The sequence below is a fragment of the Sorex fumeus genome, unplaced genomic scaffold, assembly GCF_029834395.1.
Source record: "Sorex fumeus unplaced genomic scaffold, SorFum_2.1 ptg000035l, whole genome shotgun sequence".
NCBI lineage: Eukaryota > Metazoa > Chordata > Mammalia > Eulipotyphla > Soricidae > Sorex > Sorex fumeus.
In genome coordinates, this window is record NW_026606092.1 from 36594234 (window position 1) to 36608267 (window position 14034).

The window sequence follows — 14034 nt, forward strand, 5'->3', positions numbered from 1 at the left end:
GGTGGAGGAATCAAACCCAGGTCAGCCGCATACAAGGCGAATGCTCTACCTAGCCTAATTTGCTCAGAATTTGTACTTAAATTTATTTACCGCACCCAGCTGACTTTAGTGGTTACTCTCCTAAAGTGCTCAGGGATTACTGCTAGTGGGGATCAAGGAACCATATGCTGGGGATTGAATCCTGGTTGGCTGCATACATGACAATTACCTTTTTCACTATCTCTCCAGCCCAGAATTTTAATCTATTTAAAACAAAGACATATTTTTTGCTGGTGGCATGAGGATTGGGGTTATACCCTATGATGCTCAGTGTTTACTCCTGGCTCTGTGCTCAGAAATTACTCCTGGTAGACTAGGGGACCCTACTGGTGGAGAGGATCAAATCTGGTTTGGGGAAGTGTAAGACAAGCACCCTTACAGCTAAACTATCCCTCTGGCCCCTGGCCCTAATGACATATTATTTTAAACTTCTAACGTGCTGTCCTTCTTGCATACCCCTCCACTGGCAGAGCTTCAGCAGCATCCCTTGATAGTAATTCCTCATCTCTTGCAATACAAGTAGTGCTTTCTTTTTCATTTTTATTGATATACCATTGTTTGGACTGGAGTGATAGCACAGCGGTAGGGCCTTTGCCTTGCGTGCAGCCCACCCGGCTGAGCCAGGTTCGATTCCTCTGCCCCTCTCGGAGAGCCTGACAAGCTACCTAGAGTATCTCGCCCGCACAGCAAAGCCTGGTGAGCTATCCATGGCATATTCGATATGCCGCAGTAACAACAAGTCTCACGATGAAGACATTACCGGGTCCGCTTGAGCAAACCAATGAACAATGGGAGGGCCGTGAAATCTAGGAAATTCTTTTTTTTTTTTCCTTTCCAGTCACACCGGATGCTCAGGGGTACTCCTGGCTCTGCAATCAGGAATTCCTCTTGGGGCTGCTCCAGAGATGTCTAGAAAATTCTTGCTAAATCTTTAGCTCCACCCCATGACTACTGAATTAGAATGTATGTTCAAACAAGATATCTCAGCCATTGATTGAACTTTCAATTTGAAAATATCATTCAAGGATCTGTCTCCCTCCTGATTGCCCCCCCCCCCCAAACACACACACATTCACACATACACACATGTATTAAGGTATGGTGTTTTCTTCCTTAGGTTCTAGAAATTTATTTAAACAGACCTTAAGAGACATACCGAACTGTTTTTTTAAAATACCAGTTTTAAAATTCACTTTATTTTAAAGTATTTTTTATTCATAGGAGGATTGAAATGTACAATCAAGATTATTTCGGTATGTCAAACACAGTAACAAGTCTCACAATGGAGATGTTACTGGGCCCTCTCGAGCAAACTGATGAACAACGGGAGGACAGTGACAGTGACAGTAATTGTTATTCATATTATTATTATTAGAGAAAACTAAATCGTGATTAGGGCAAAATGTGGTCACTGCAGAATTGAAATGAAGAAAGAAATGTGTGTAATATCACTGTACTGTCTTCCCGTTGTTCATCAATTTGCTCAAGCGGGCCCAGTAACGTTTCCATTGTGAGACTTGTTGTTACTGTGTTTGGCATATCGAATACATCACGGGTAGCTTGCCAGGGTTTGCCGCGCGGGCGAGATACTCTCGGTAGCTTGCCGGGCTCTCTGAGAGGGATGGAGCAACCAAACCCAGCTCAGCCCAGCCGGCTGTGTGCAAGGCAAATGCCCTGCCGCTGTGCTATCGCTCCAGCCCCGTGAGTAATATATATACATACATATGCATCCACATCTATATATACACAGGCATATATGCATAAATATATATATATATCTTAGGTTAAAATTGACTTTTTTTTTACTATGGAGATAATTTTGCACCATGGGGATATTTGAAGATTCTTCACTATATAACACCCTTCTTTTATATGCATGACACATATTAGAAACAGTAAACTGAAAAATCTCCCTCTTATAACAATGATCCATACTTCTACTCTATAATATTTATTTATTCATTTACACATGTAACTCATCATGTCTCTTCATTCTTATGATTAGGAAGCAGAATAGGAAATTATAGAATAAATCTATTTTATATAAAGATAATTTTGAACTGATTATTTTAAGAAATATCAGGCCCCAAAACTGAAATATGATCATGTAAATAAATTGTAAGTTTATTAAAATATTAACAAACGGAACAGATACAGAGGTAACTATAATCGAAATAGAAGTTACCCATTAAAAAAGATACATTTATATAAACCTCTTCGTTTTCATGGCCAGAACAATAGTGCAGAGGGTAGGTGACTGCTTCGCACAGGAAGATCGGATTTGATCCCCAGCATCTCTTCTGTCTCCCTGAGCCCACAAGAAGTGCTCAGGGTTTACTCCTGAGCTGTAACCTGACTATAGCCAGAATTCACACTTGGTTATAGTCAAGGAACTTTGTGTAATGCTGGGGATTGAACCCAGCACAGCAAGACCTTACAAACTGTATTCTCCTTCCAGATGCTTTTTCTGGATCTTTCTTGGTCTATTGGATATCTCCGTTACGATCTGAAAAAAAGTTAAAAACAAACAAACAAACAAACAAAAAAATAGTCCTTTCCTCTCCCTTCCATTTTTATTTTTATATTGCTAATACCTCTAAATCCCTTATTTTCAAATTATGCTGACATAAGGTGATTCCTCTTCTATTTAATGAAACTGAATAAAGATGCTTTTTGTTGTCTCAACTTTTGTGAAGGGGGTGGAGAGTTGGTGAAGTTTGGTCCAGACTTGTCTGTGCTCAGGAGTATTTCTGACGCTTTTAGTGCTCATGGAACCATTTGTGGTGTCAGGAATCCAAATAAGGTCTGTGGTCTGCCATGCAAGTGCCTTATCTCCTGCATTATTTTTCTGACACCTCCATAGATTAATTCTACAATGGATAATTTCAATTGCCTCTATTCCTAACTCCTGAAGATTCTTTGCTAACATTTCTGGTTAATAAATATCCAAACACATCCTTGACATACATGGGAAGAAAAATAACTTTCCCTTTATCTTTCCATGTCATTAACTGTGTATTAATTTTAATTATGCAGTTTAACATAAGATGAAATAAATGAATTGACATGTATATCTCTTGTATACCTGGGAGATACCCAGTGAAAAATAAGTAACTCTGAGTTTACTTAATTCACATTAAAGTACCATCTCAGGAGAGAGATGCTACCTTTTTAAGTAGTTTAAATGAATATTTAAGAAATATGAATGACCTTGTCGGGTTTTTGATACAGCTAGAGAGTGTGAGGGTTTTTGAAATTGTTTATTGCGGGAATTATCATCATAAGAAATCATTTTTTATGAACATAGGATACTTCCAAAGAAGGGATAATAAAGTAATCTTTCTCTAGAATTCTTGTGATTTTTATTTGTTTGGGTTTATATACTCCTTTGTTGATGTATTTCCCCACACCCCACCCTGCTGCCATACCAGGGACACACACACACACACTCACACACACACACACACAACACACACCTTAGGAAGCCAACATCATGATTTATGCTAGGGAATGTAACTTGGGCCTGTGAGTCAGGACTGAGATAGGGTCTTCTTGTATGCTAGATGCTACACGTATCCTATTGATATGTATTTTACAGAGTTGTTGTAAGCTAGCAGCATGATCAACAGTGTACATCCAGGTGTGCAATGGAAACCTACTGAGAAAACGCAGAAGGAGGAGAGCAGGGACGTATCTCTCGAATGAGTTTGCCTAAAAGATTTATGGCTTATATATCTAGAGGGTAGCATGTTTGCTTCCTGCATCCTGGGTTGTGTTTGGGAACAATGAGTACGTTACACAAGAATTTTCATAGCTGTGTCACTACTGAACCTCCAAACAGAGATTCTGAAATTGAGTGTTCATCCCAGAGGAATAGACGGAAATCCTCACAGTTTGTAAAAGGTTCATTTAAGTGGGTTGCCTCAACTGTGAAACAGTTGATCTGTTTTGATTGATCAAGCTCGTGAGGAGGGATTTAGAACAATTGATTTTTTTGGAGAATTTGTCTTTAAGCAGATAATGGAATATCCAAAAAATGCGCTCACTATCCACTGTTTTTTAAGTGTTCACTAACAAAATTGTCAGCATGTCAATGTGGCATTTTTCGGGGTACTCTTCACATAGTTATTCCTGACTGTTCAGTCTTGTCTAAATGCGTTCTTGAATACTTGATCTTTAAGTAAGGCAAATCATCGAACTTACATATTCCATGTGTAAGTTTGAAAATAATGTACTAAATATACTTAAGCAAATATGTGTCATTCACACGCCAAAAATTAGTAAGGTAAGGTAAAGGTAAAGGCCCTCCCATTGATCGTCGATTTGCTCGAGCGGGCCCAGTAACGTCTCCATTGGAGACTTTGTTGTTACTGTGTCTGGCATATCGAATACTCTCGGTAGCTTGCCGGGCTCTCCTATAAATTCTACACCAGTGTGCCACGATAGAATCATCTCTAACTATTTAAAATTATACCTCATAGTGAGGCGGTTTCATTAGAATTTTTTTAGTTAAATCCTGCTTATTACTACTTTGAACAACTCCCAGTGTGTTCTGATGTCAAATAACATGAAAAATATTACCTTTACTACAGCTAAAAACTAATTTCTGACATGAATGGGTAACTCAGTAGGTCACTGCCTTGGCACAGTACAGCATCATGGTGATGACTAAAACCTCCCCTGGAATGTCTCTATATTTACTACAAGTCACAGTAGAAAATATGACAACTTGCAACTTGGTCTTTTTTTTTTAAGAATTTTCAATTGAATTAGTTCTAACACATTAAAAGAGGATAATAAAATTTTAGATTTCAACAATAATTAAATTAATCTAACCAGCAACATAATTAATTATTTCCTACTTTATTCTCATATTTAACTGTGGGATATTTAATATAAATTCTCTATTAGTGATGCTATATATAAGTGAGTAGGTAGGCAGGTAAATAAACAGGTATATACATAGTTTTATAGGTAGATGTGTGCAATACAGATATGTGTGCAATACAGATACAAAATTGCTTAAAAGAATATGTAAGTACTCCATTTCTCTCACTTTTAATTATTTGGATATATTTCTAGTATAGGGCGAAATCAAAATATGTATGTAACACCTGGTAATATAGAATATTGTATTTTATCTAAAATTATTAAAATAGAATATAAGAACTATTTTAAAATGTATCTATACAAGTATATGAGTACAAATTAACTTTTTTGAAGTCTGGAATGTTTTGAGGCATTATTTTGTGTATAATATTAAATCGTAATCTAAATCTAAAAAAATTTCAGTAATAATTAGTTTAGCTCTTTTATTTTACCAGGGATATGGTGGATATATTGCTTCAATGATCTTAAAATCAGATGAGAAGTTATTTAAATGTGGATCTGTGATAGCTCCTATCATAGACTTGAAATTGTATGGTGAGTATTTTCTTCAGACTAACCTAATATAGCATATTGATTTTAGAAAAGAAAATCACAATGCAGCAGACCTCAATTGAGCTCATTTATCATGTTTTCTGATATTTTCAGTTGTTTATTACCTCCCTGATTCAATCAGTTTTACTGGAGCATGACAACTATATGTGAAACATAGAAATTAAACAATGCAGTGCTTTCGTCAAATGGTTTTAGTTTATTTTTAAATATCTCTCTCTCTCTCTCTCTCTCTCTCTCTCTCTCTCTCTCTCTCTCTTTCTCTTATTTCACAGCATCAGCTTTCTCTGAAAAATACCTTGGTATGCCATCTAAAGAAGAAAGCACTTATCAGGTAATTATTTTTGACTAACCAAGAAAGAAAAGTACTTCTGTTCTAAAAATTGAGAAAAGGCAAATATAGGTAAATCTGATACATATAGGTAAATTCTGATATTTGTGTTTCCCTATAGGCATCAAGTGTGTTACATAACATCCATGGCTTAAAAGAAGAAAACATATTAATAATTCATGGTACCGCTGATGGTAAGTATTATATCTACTACCATTAATTGGTGGGTTCTTTTTGTTTTTATTTTGTTGTGTTTTTTTTTTTGCTTTTTGTTTGTTTTTATTTTGTTGTTTTGTTTTGTTTTTTGTTTGCTTTTGTTTTATGAGCCGCACTCAGTAGTGCTGAAGGATTGTTCCTGGCTCTTTGCACAAGGATCATTTCCAGCCCTGCTGTTGGTCCCTATTTGGTTCTGGGGATCAAGCTCAGTTCAGCTGAATGCAAAGCAAATACTTTACTAGCTATCTCAAACCCCAGATTGGGGAATTCTTCCTTGGAACAAAGGCATATACCAAAAAATTTCCCTATGTGGGCCCTTTGAACTTTCTGAAAAAGAAATCATAGGAAAGTGGCATAGAGGGTGAGTATGAGAAATTATAGAAGTGAGGCTAAGAGCAGAGGAAGAGAGGAAGCGATGAAATTCTCTGCCCATGAAGCTTTTTTATTAGGAGAAATGGTCTCTATTTGTGCCACATATGCTTCATGGCATGTGCTTATTGTAATAGAGAGGCTGATTTTGTTTCTATTTCATTTTATATAGTCAGAATTTAAAAACCTGCTTATGGTTAACAACTACCTCTAGCAGTAATATTCAAACATCTCAAATGGAAATCCATGAAAAACAGCAGAGGAGCAAAAAGGAACAGTACTGAGTTGAATTCTGATGTGGTTACTTGCCTGAATAAAATCAAAACAAAAAACCCCAGAAAAATACTTTTATATCAACTCCTACTTTTTTTCTTATCACTTTAAACGTTGGCGTTGATGTGAATGATATAACTTGTAATAAATAACATCATTTTATATTCACTTGAAGCACTTAGTACTCAAAGAATTTATTTTTTATTTTTCTATGTAATACTTTACAACAGAGGGTTGAGTATTTATAGCTCCATTCATAGATGAGAAAAATCAATTTCAAGGAGAAAATTGATTTTTCCAAGGCCACCAGGCAAGTGAGCAAAGGAGTTTTAAGAACCTTGAATCAATATTTCTGAAATCTGAAACTTGTTTTTGTTGTTCCACTATGTCCTGCCTTTTTTTAAAACCTAAATTTACAAAGAATATCACTAAACATTTCTTGTAGTAAAGATTATATAAGCTTGATCTTTAAGTAAGGGAATGACTAACTTAAAGCTCAGATCAATATTAACACACTTATTTAAATAAGAAAGGGGTGAAGACAAAAATTGTTCTTAAGTCAATTTCAAATAATGTACGTGAATACTTTCCGCAAAAGAAAGACTTAGCTCTCTTCCCATCCCAAGTTCCAGTGTTGTTTGCTTTAGAAGAGTATTATATGGAGAAATACAGAGACATAGCTTCATAAATTGAATGCATGATTTACATTTGGGGAGCCTGTGTTCATCTTCTGCCTAAGATGTTCATCTGAACATCACAGGGTCAACTGGGTCAGCCACATGAAAGCAAGTACCTTAGCCCCTGTTCTGTCTCTCCAACTATGAATATCAAATAGTTTGTCACAAAGATACTGTGGACAAGGTATTATTTATTAGTAGTAGTAGTAGCTTGGGAAAATTTTAAAAAATTATATGATGTGCCCAATTCATACAACAACTGGTTTGTAGAAATGGAATTAGAATTTGGCATTCAGTCACTTATTCACTTGTGTTCTAAAAGCTAACTGGTGGGAATAAATTTTCTTCCAACTACAAATATTTCATATTTAATTATGACCCTAAAAGAGACTATTGCTCTTCAAATGTCTCTGTCAATACTTTACAGTTCTTATGGAAAATAAAAATCCTATCTGATTCACTCATTCAGCTGTTTCTTCACCCACTTGACAAAAAGCAAGTAGAAGTTCGATACTGATCACTTCAGAGAACATGCATACAGAAAAACACATGCAAGTTTTCTCTGCACAGATATCACCAACATGGGTCTGCTGGATTATACTAATTACGCTCTAGCACTACCTAAATTAGTACAACCTTCATATATTACCAGCAAATCAGTTTAAATAGTAAATCATATATACCTCTAGCACCCTTAGTTAACTTTAGAAGGGGACAAGTGACAAATATCAACAGATTGAACTAGAAAACTGAACACATACAAATTCACTCATGCATTTGCCTTTTTAGTTTTGGCTAAAACTGATCAACCCCAAACACTGGATGTCCTCAGGTATGGCAGAGCTGAGCATGCAAGGTGCTACCAGCATGGAATAAACAGACCTTAACATTCAAATCTTTAGGTCAGGTATCAAATAGTACAGCAGTTAGGATACATGCATAGCATGTATGCGTGGTCTCCAAGCATCTCAGGGTTCATGAGGTCCCCAAGCCTTTCTATAGTGACCATAATGATCATGAGCACCACCAAGAATCCCGAGTATCCCCAAGACTGCGGGCCAGAGGAGCGGCCTCAGGCTCTTGCACTGAACTGAGAAGCTGGTCAGCTGAGAATCCCAAATTGGGCCATTTCTTCCCTCATTGGTGTGTGTGTGTGGGGGGGGGTTGGGGGAGGGTCCTACTTTCACTTCCATGCTGAGTATCACAGGGTGTGACTCCAAACACTCCACGAAACAAAACTAACAAAAACAGCAAACAAAACCTGGTGAGTCCTTTTGCTGTTTACCATACAGTAAAGTAAAAGGCCCTCCCGTTGATCGTCGATTTGCTCGAGCGGGCCCAGTAACGTCTCCATTAGAGACTTTGTTGTTACTGTGTCTGGCATATCGAATACGTCACGGGGAGCTTGCCAGGCTCTGCCGTGCGGGCTGTTTACCATACAGCATAGATAATCAGTACAGCAGTAAAATATTAAGAAGGCTGTCCAAATCGATTTCCAAAAATAGTTTAAAAATGTCAGATTAGGGAAGGAAAAGAAGAACAGGTAAAGTATGGGACATGGTTTTCTCTCTGGCACCACATGGGGTCTCCAGGGCACCACCAGGAGTGATTCCTGAACACCAAGACAAAAGTCCTGAGCACAGCCCTATAGTCCCAAAACAAAACAAAAACAAAAATTGCTTTAAAAATAGATTAATAGATAGTTGCAGAAGTTTCAAGATCTGCATTGTTTAGGAATAAAAATCCAGGGAACATCTAAGCAAAGTGCCGTGTGGAGATCTGAGTTTTTTTGTCCAAATTTTCATAGCTGATTTGAGTCAGTGCTGCTATCTACTAGATCTAAGGGGCTTGCCTTGGATATGGAAATTAGGTTCAGGCAGAAAGATTCTAGAGACAGGTGGAACCACGACCATGCACAATATTTAGCCATGGAATAAGGAGACAAATATTCTATTTTCCAAGTTTGGGGTACTCTTTTAATTCAAAATAAAAGAGAGGAGGCCAAAGCCAATAGCTAAATACATGCTGTCGATGTTGGTGGGTTCCCAGGGGTGACTTATGTGAAGCAGAGAGGAGAGAGAGGGAGCTTGGAGAAGGGGATCTGCTGCTTTCTGAAGATCCACCACTGTCATGGTGGGGCCAGCTGGGAAATGTAGGACTACTAAAGTCTGCAGTGAGCCCCTGCATGGCACAGACCTCAAGTCCCACCAGCCACACTAAGCATCCGTAAACGTACCTGAAAACCACTTGTTCTGTCTGCTCTGCTTGGCATGTTAGTTAATCCCTAACACCTGCTTTCTCAGGGACCTGAGGACTCGGGCTGGAGTGAGGAATTGCTCTTTACAGGAAAAGAAAGCCAGTACTAGGCCTCTTGGCTCCTTTACCTTCCTTTCGAAAAAGAACTTCAGTAGGAGATGAGCAGTGAAGTGAGAGAGGCAGACAGACAGAGAGAAAGAGAGAGAGAGAGAAAGACAGAGACAGAGACAGAGAGATAGAGAGAGACAGAGAGAGGAGGAGAAAAAGAAAGAGACTGAGACAGAGAGTCAGAGAGACAGAGACAGAAAGAGACAGAAAGAAAGAGAAAGAGACAGAAAGAGACAGAGATGGAGGATTTTTTAAGAACATGAGGAAAGGAGAAAGAAAGAGGTGGGGGGCTGGGAAGAGAGAATATTGTACTCAAGAGAGAAGGCAGGATTCTCCAAAGTGTCTCTGCTTTTGATATCAAAGCATGAAAGTACACATCTCAAGAGGGAGATGCAGTCAACTCTTTTGCTTCTGTAGCACATGGGCTTGGGCAGCATTTGCACTCGCTTCCTTTGTTTAAGTTGGGTTTTTATAGGGTTTCTCGCAGACTACCCCTTGTGCAGCTTCCAATTTAGGTAAGAGTTCTTTGTGAGGAGTAATGCCAAAAGTGTAGAGTTGGGAGCAGTTGGTGATCTTTAAAATTTCTTTCCTGTCTTTGTTCCTGCTGGAGCTTCTCTTTGCGTGAGGCTCTAGACTTTTCTAGGTCTGCCCAGATAATGCTCTTAGCAGGTCTTAGTTCCCATATTCACAAGGTGGGCTTTCGCAACCTTGGAGCGATTGGTTTTATGATTTTCCAGAAGTGCCACGGCCATGGGAGCCCATCTTATCTACCTGCCTGTCTCACTTTGAATACAGGAGGCCCAAATTAATTCCCAGCATCTCACATTCCCTGAGCACCACCAGAAGTGACCCCTGAGCACAGAGCTGGGAGTTACCCATAAAAACTATCAGGTGTTTCCCCTAAATAGTAAAAAATAAAACGAAAGATAATTCCAATATTTGAGTCTAGTCATGATCAGAGTAAATCAGTTTGCTGTATTAAAATTGTTATAATTACATAAACTTTGTGAACAATTAGGCATAATAAATGATACCCAATAAAAGTATAAATGCCTGTACAGTAAGTAAACCTTGTTATTTGTTGCTCTGTTTAAATTTATTTCTTTATAATGTGGCAAAGTATTATTGTCATCATTTCTACCAGGTTCCTAGTTAAAGCTAAGCATGTATTTTTGCTACACAATTCATGTAAAGCAAAATATGTAATCTCTGTTTTAAATTATAAATAAGTTCTGGTTCGAAGTGATCTTTTTTTTCTAATATAATGATTTAATTTCTTGCAGCAAAAGTTCATTTTCAGCACTCAGCAGAATTAATCAAACACCTAATCAAAGCTGGAGTGAATTATACTATGCAGGTAAGTCATCTTTTCAGTAAATGTGTTTGCTGTCTTGATGATGTTACTTGTAAGATACAGAACGCAGTTTAAAACTACTCCTCCACTCCTTCTAGTACTATTTTCCCAAAGTTTTTAGATTCTAAAAACTGTGTTCTTTTATCTAGTTATGCTGAAAATATGAGGTTATGCTTTACGAGTAAATTTATATACAGCTTTAAAGGTTTATTTTTCCTAGATTTTTTCATACCACTAATAATAAATTATGTTAAAATTGTAAATTTGACATTTAAAGGGAAACTTTGTCTTTCCTCACTTTCATTACTCATAATAATAAGTAGCAAAAGGATTCTTGAGAAAATAGTATTATAGTAAAGAGTGGGGATAAATTTTTCATCAGTGTTCAACTTCATGTAGTTATTAATAAGGATTTACACTGGTTCCTATGCTAGATGGCTCAATAGAATCAGTACTGTCAAGGAACAGTTAGCTTGAGGAAGGATTCATAAATAGAATTTTGAGACAGAAATGCATTAGTAATTTCAAATACTTTTCCTCCCTCCTGTAGATCTACCCAGATGAAGGCCATAACATATCTGAGAAAAGCAAGTATCATCTCTACAGCACAATCCTCAGATTCTTCAGTGATTGTTTAAAAGAAGAAATACCCGTGTTACCACAGGAGCCAGAAGAAGATGAATAACGGACCCTATTTATATAAAACTGAAGGGGATATCAAGGCTCAATGAAACGTAGCCAAGAGACTGTCATATTGTAGATGATCCAGAATTTCAAAGGCAGCTTAAGGAGATGACATTAGAACAGCACACTCAGAGACAATGAACTAGAATTTGAATACAGAAGTCCGAGTCTACTGTTTTGCTAAGGGTGCAGAACCTGGTTTTTGTGTGTGTGTGTGTGTAAGGAAGGTCAAGGGTTGGTTCCTGGGAGAAATTAGTTTTGCATTAAAGTAGCAGTAGTGCATGTTTTCTTCTGTTATCCCCCTATTTGTTCTGTAACAAGTTGCTTCATTTTAATTTTGATGAACACCATGATCTTTGCATATAATGCACAACTTATCAATACTACAATCCCTGATCTTTGATGGCTGAGCTGCAATCTAACACTTTACTGTACCTTTACAATAAGTGCAATTCCTTCATTGTTTACTATTATGCTTAAGAAAATATTAGTTAATAAAAATCAGATTATTTTATGTAATTTCTGTTTATAAAAAGACATTATTAAATGGGTCAAGGTCATGTAGAAATATGGACTTCAGCACCTTCCAAAGTTCAGCCTGTTATCGGTAGATACAATAGTCTTAAATCAATACTCGACTGTATGTCTCACAGTATGTATAGACATACGTGCGTACAGAGTCAATCGATCTAACTTTACCTGTTATTCAAGCTACAAAGGATAAACTTTTGATGAATTAGAAGAAATGCGCTTTTGTGCAGGCTGTAATGGATGCTTTGTTTAATGAGCCAAATATGATGAAACATTATTTTCCAATTCAAATTCTAGCTGTTGCTTTCTTATAAATGTTTGGGTTGTGTTGGTATTGTTTTTAGTGGTTAATAGTTTTCTAGTTGCAATTTAATTTTTTGAATATGAATCTTGTCACATGTAAATTAGATACTTAAATATTAAATTATAGTTTCTGATAAAGAAATTTTGTTAACAATGCAATGCCACTGAGTGCTATTTTGCTCTTTTGGTGAAGAAGGCTTTTTTAAAAACCCTTGTCCTTTTACTTCTATCTCTAGATGCAGAATCAATTCTCATTTTCATTGTAAAAGTGAAGAGCTGCATTATTTCACTTGTCAGTCCCTATTTAGTATTCCATACCCACTCAATTCATCGGTTACTGTTTAATTTAAATCCTTCTGGTGAGAATTAGAAATGAAATATTTTTTATTCATTGGCCGAAAAGGCCACAAACAGCAGTGTTTGCTATTTAATTTGAGTCAAAGGCACAAAATGCATTAATTCCTGTGCTGTGCTGACTTGCAGTAGTAAGTAACCGAGAGTGTGAAATGATCTTGACTATATAAAGTCAAATTTAAGTAATGAGAATATTAATGTTGGCGACTAAAGTTAAAGAGTATCTTCTCACTCTGCCTGAGGGATATTCTAAAAAATGTTTAAAGGTCTGTAACTAGGCTTAGGAACTCAGATAAATCTAGGAAGTGTACTAAGATTTTGTGGTTTGAAAAAATTTCTTAAGACAGACTGAATGATCAAGCCTTCAGAACACCAGGAGGAAATTTTAAAATGTCACAGAATTGCTTAGTAACCCCATTTTTTTGTGAAAGAATCAATCTAAAAATCTGGGAATTTGAAAAAAAACATAAATCGTTTTTCGAGTATTCCACTTCTCTTCTGAATGCTTTGAAATATTGTCTTTACTACACTGGATTCAATTTAAAATAGGGAAAGGCTCTCTTTTTTGAAAGACCAATTTCAGGTCTTTTTCAAGAATGGCAAACACATTTTTACAAAAATGAGTTGTAATGTTTAAAAGGAAAGTTTGCCTATTTTATTAAGATGGAAATTTCCTTTTATTGTGATTTGAAGTTCAACTGAAGCTTTTTAATCAACATTTTAAATTGCAAATTCTAGAATTTTCTATTATGCAATTAATTATGTTGTCTTGAAAGATGTGGTTTTATTGAATGTCTATTTAAGTAACATTTAAAAAGTATTTACCTTTTACTGTTCTTCACTTCTCTTGTTTTATTACTATTATCAATGTTTATCTATTTTCCAATTAATTTAATACAATTTCTAATGTTAAAACATTTGTCTGGAACCCACTTTCACCTTAAAGGCTATCTATGTCTAAAATGAAGACGACTATTTAGTAGGAGGTGGAATGTTTTCCTCTCCTTGTATCTCTGGCTTTAAATAATTGGATATTTATAGGGACAAGGAATGTTCAAAATTCAAAAACACCAGTTGCTAAAAGAATCATAAAACTGAAT

At 36.5% G+C, this 14034-nt stretch overlaps 1 protein-coding gene across 2 annotated transcripts in view; it reads left to right on the plus strand.

Annotated features, from left to right (window-relative positions):
* DPP10 (dipeptidyl peptidase like 10) overlaps positions 1-13770 on the plus strand; it is a 671828-nt gene extending 658058 nt beyond the window's left edge. For both annotated transcript variants that reach the window (XM_056117572.1, XM_056117573.1), the window contains exons 22-26: positions 5364-5463; positions 5754-5812; positions 5931-6003; positions 10992-11065; positions 11613-13770. In XM_056117572.1, coding sequence (XP_055973547.1) covers positions 5364-5463; positions 5754-5812; positions 5931-6003; positions 10992-11065; positions 11613-11747 — 441 coding nt within the window. In that variant the 3' untranslated portion in view covers positions 11748-13770. The remainder of the gene's footprint in view (positions 1-5363; positions 5464-5753; positions 5813-5930; positions 6004-10991; positions 11066-11612) is intronic.
* The last annotated feature ends 264 nt before the right edge of the window (positions 13771-14034 follow it).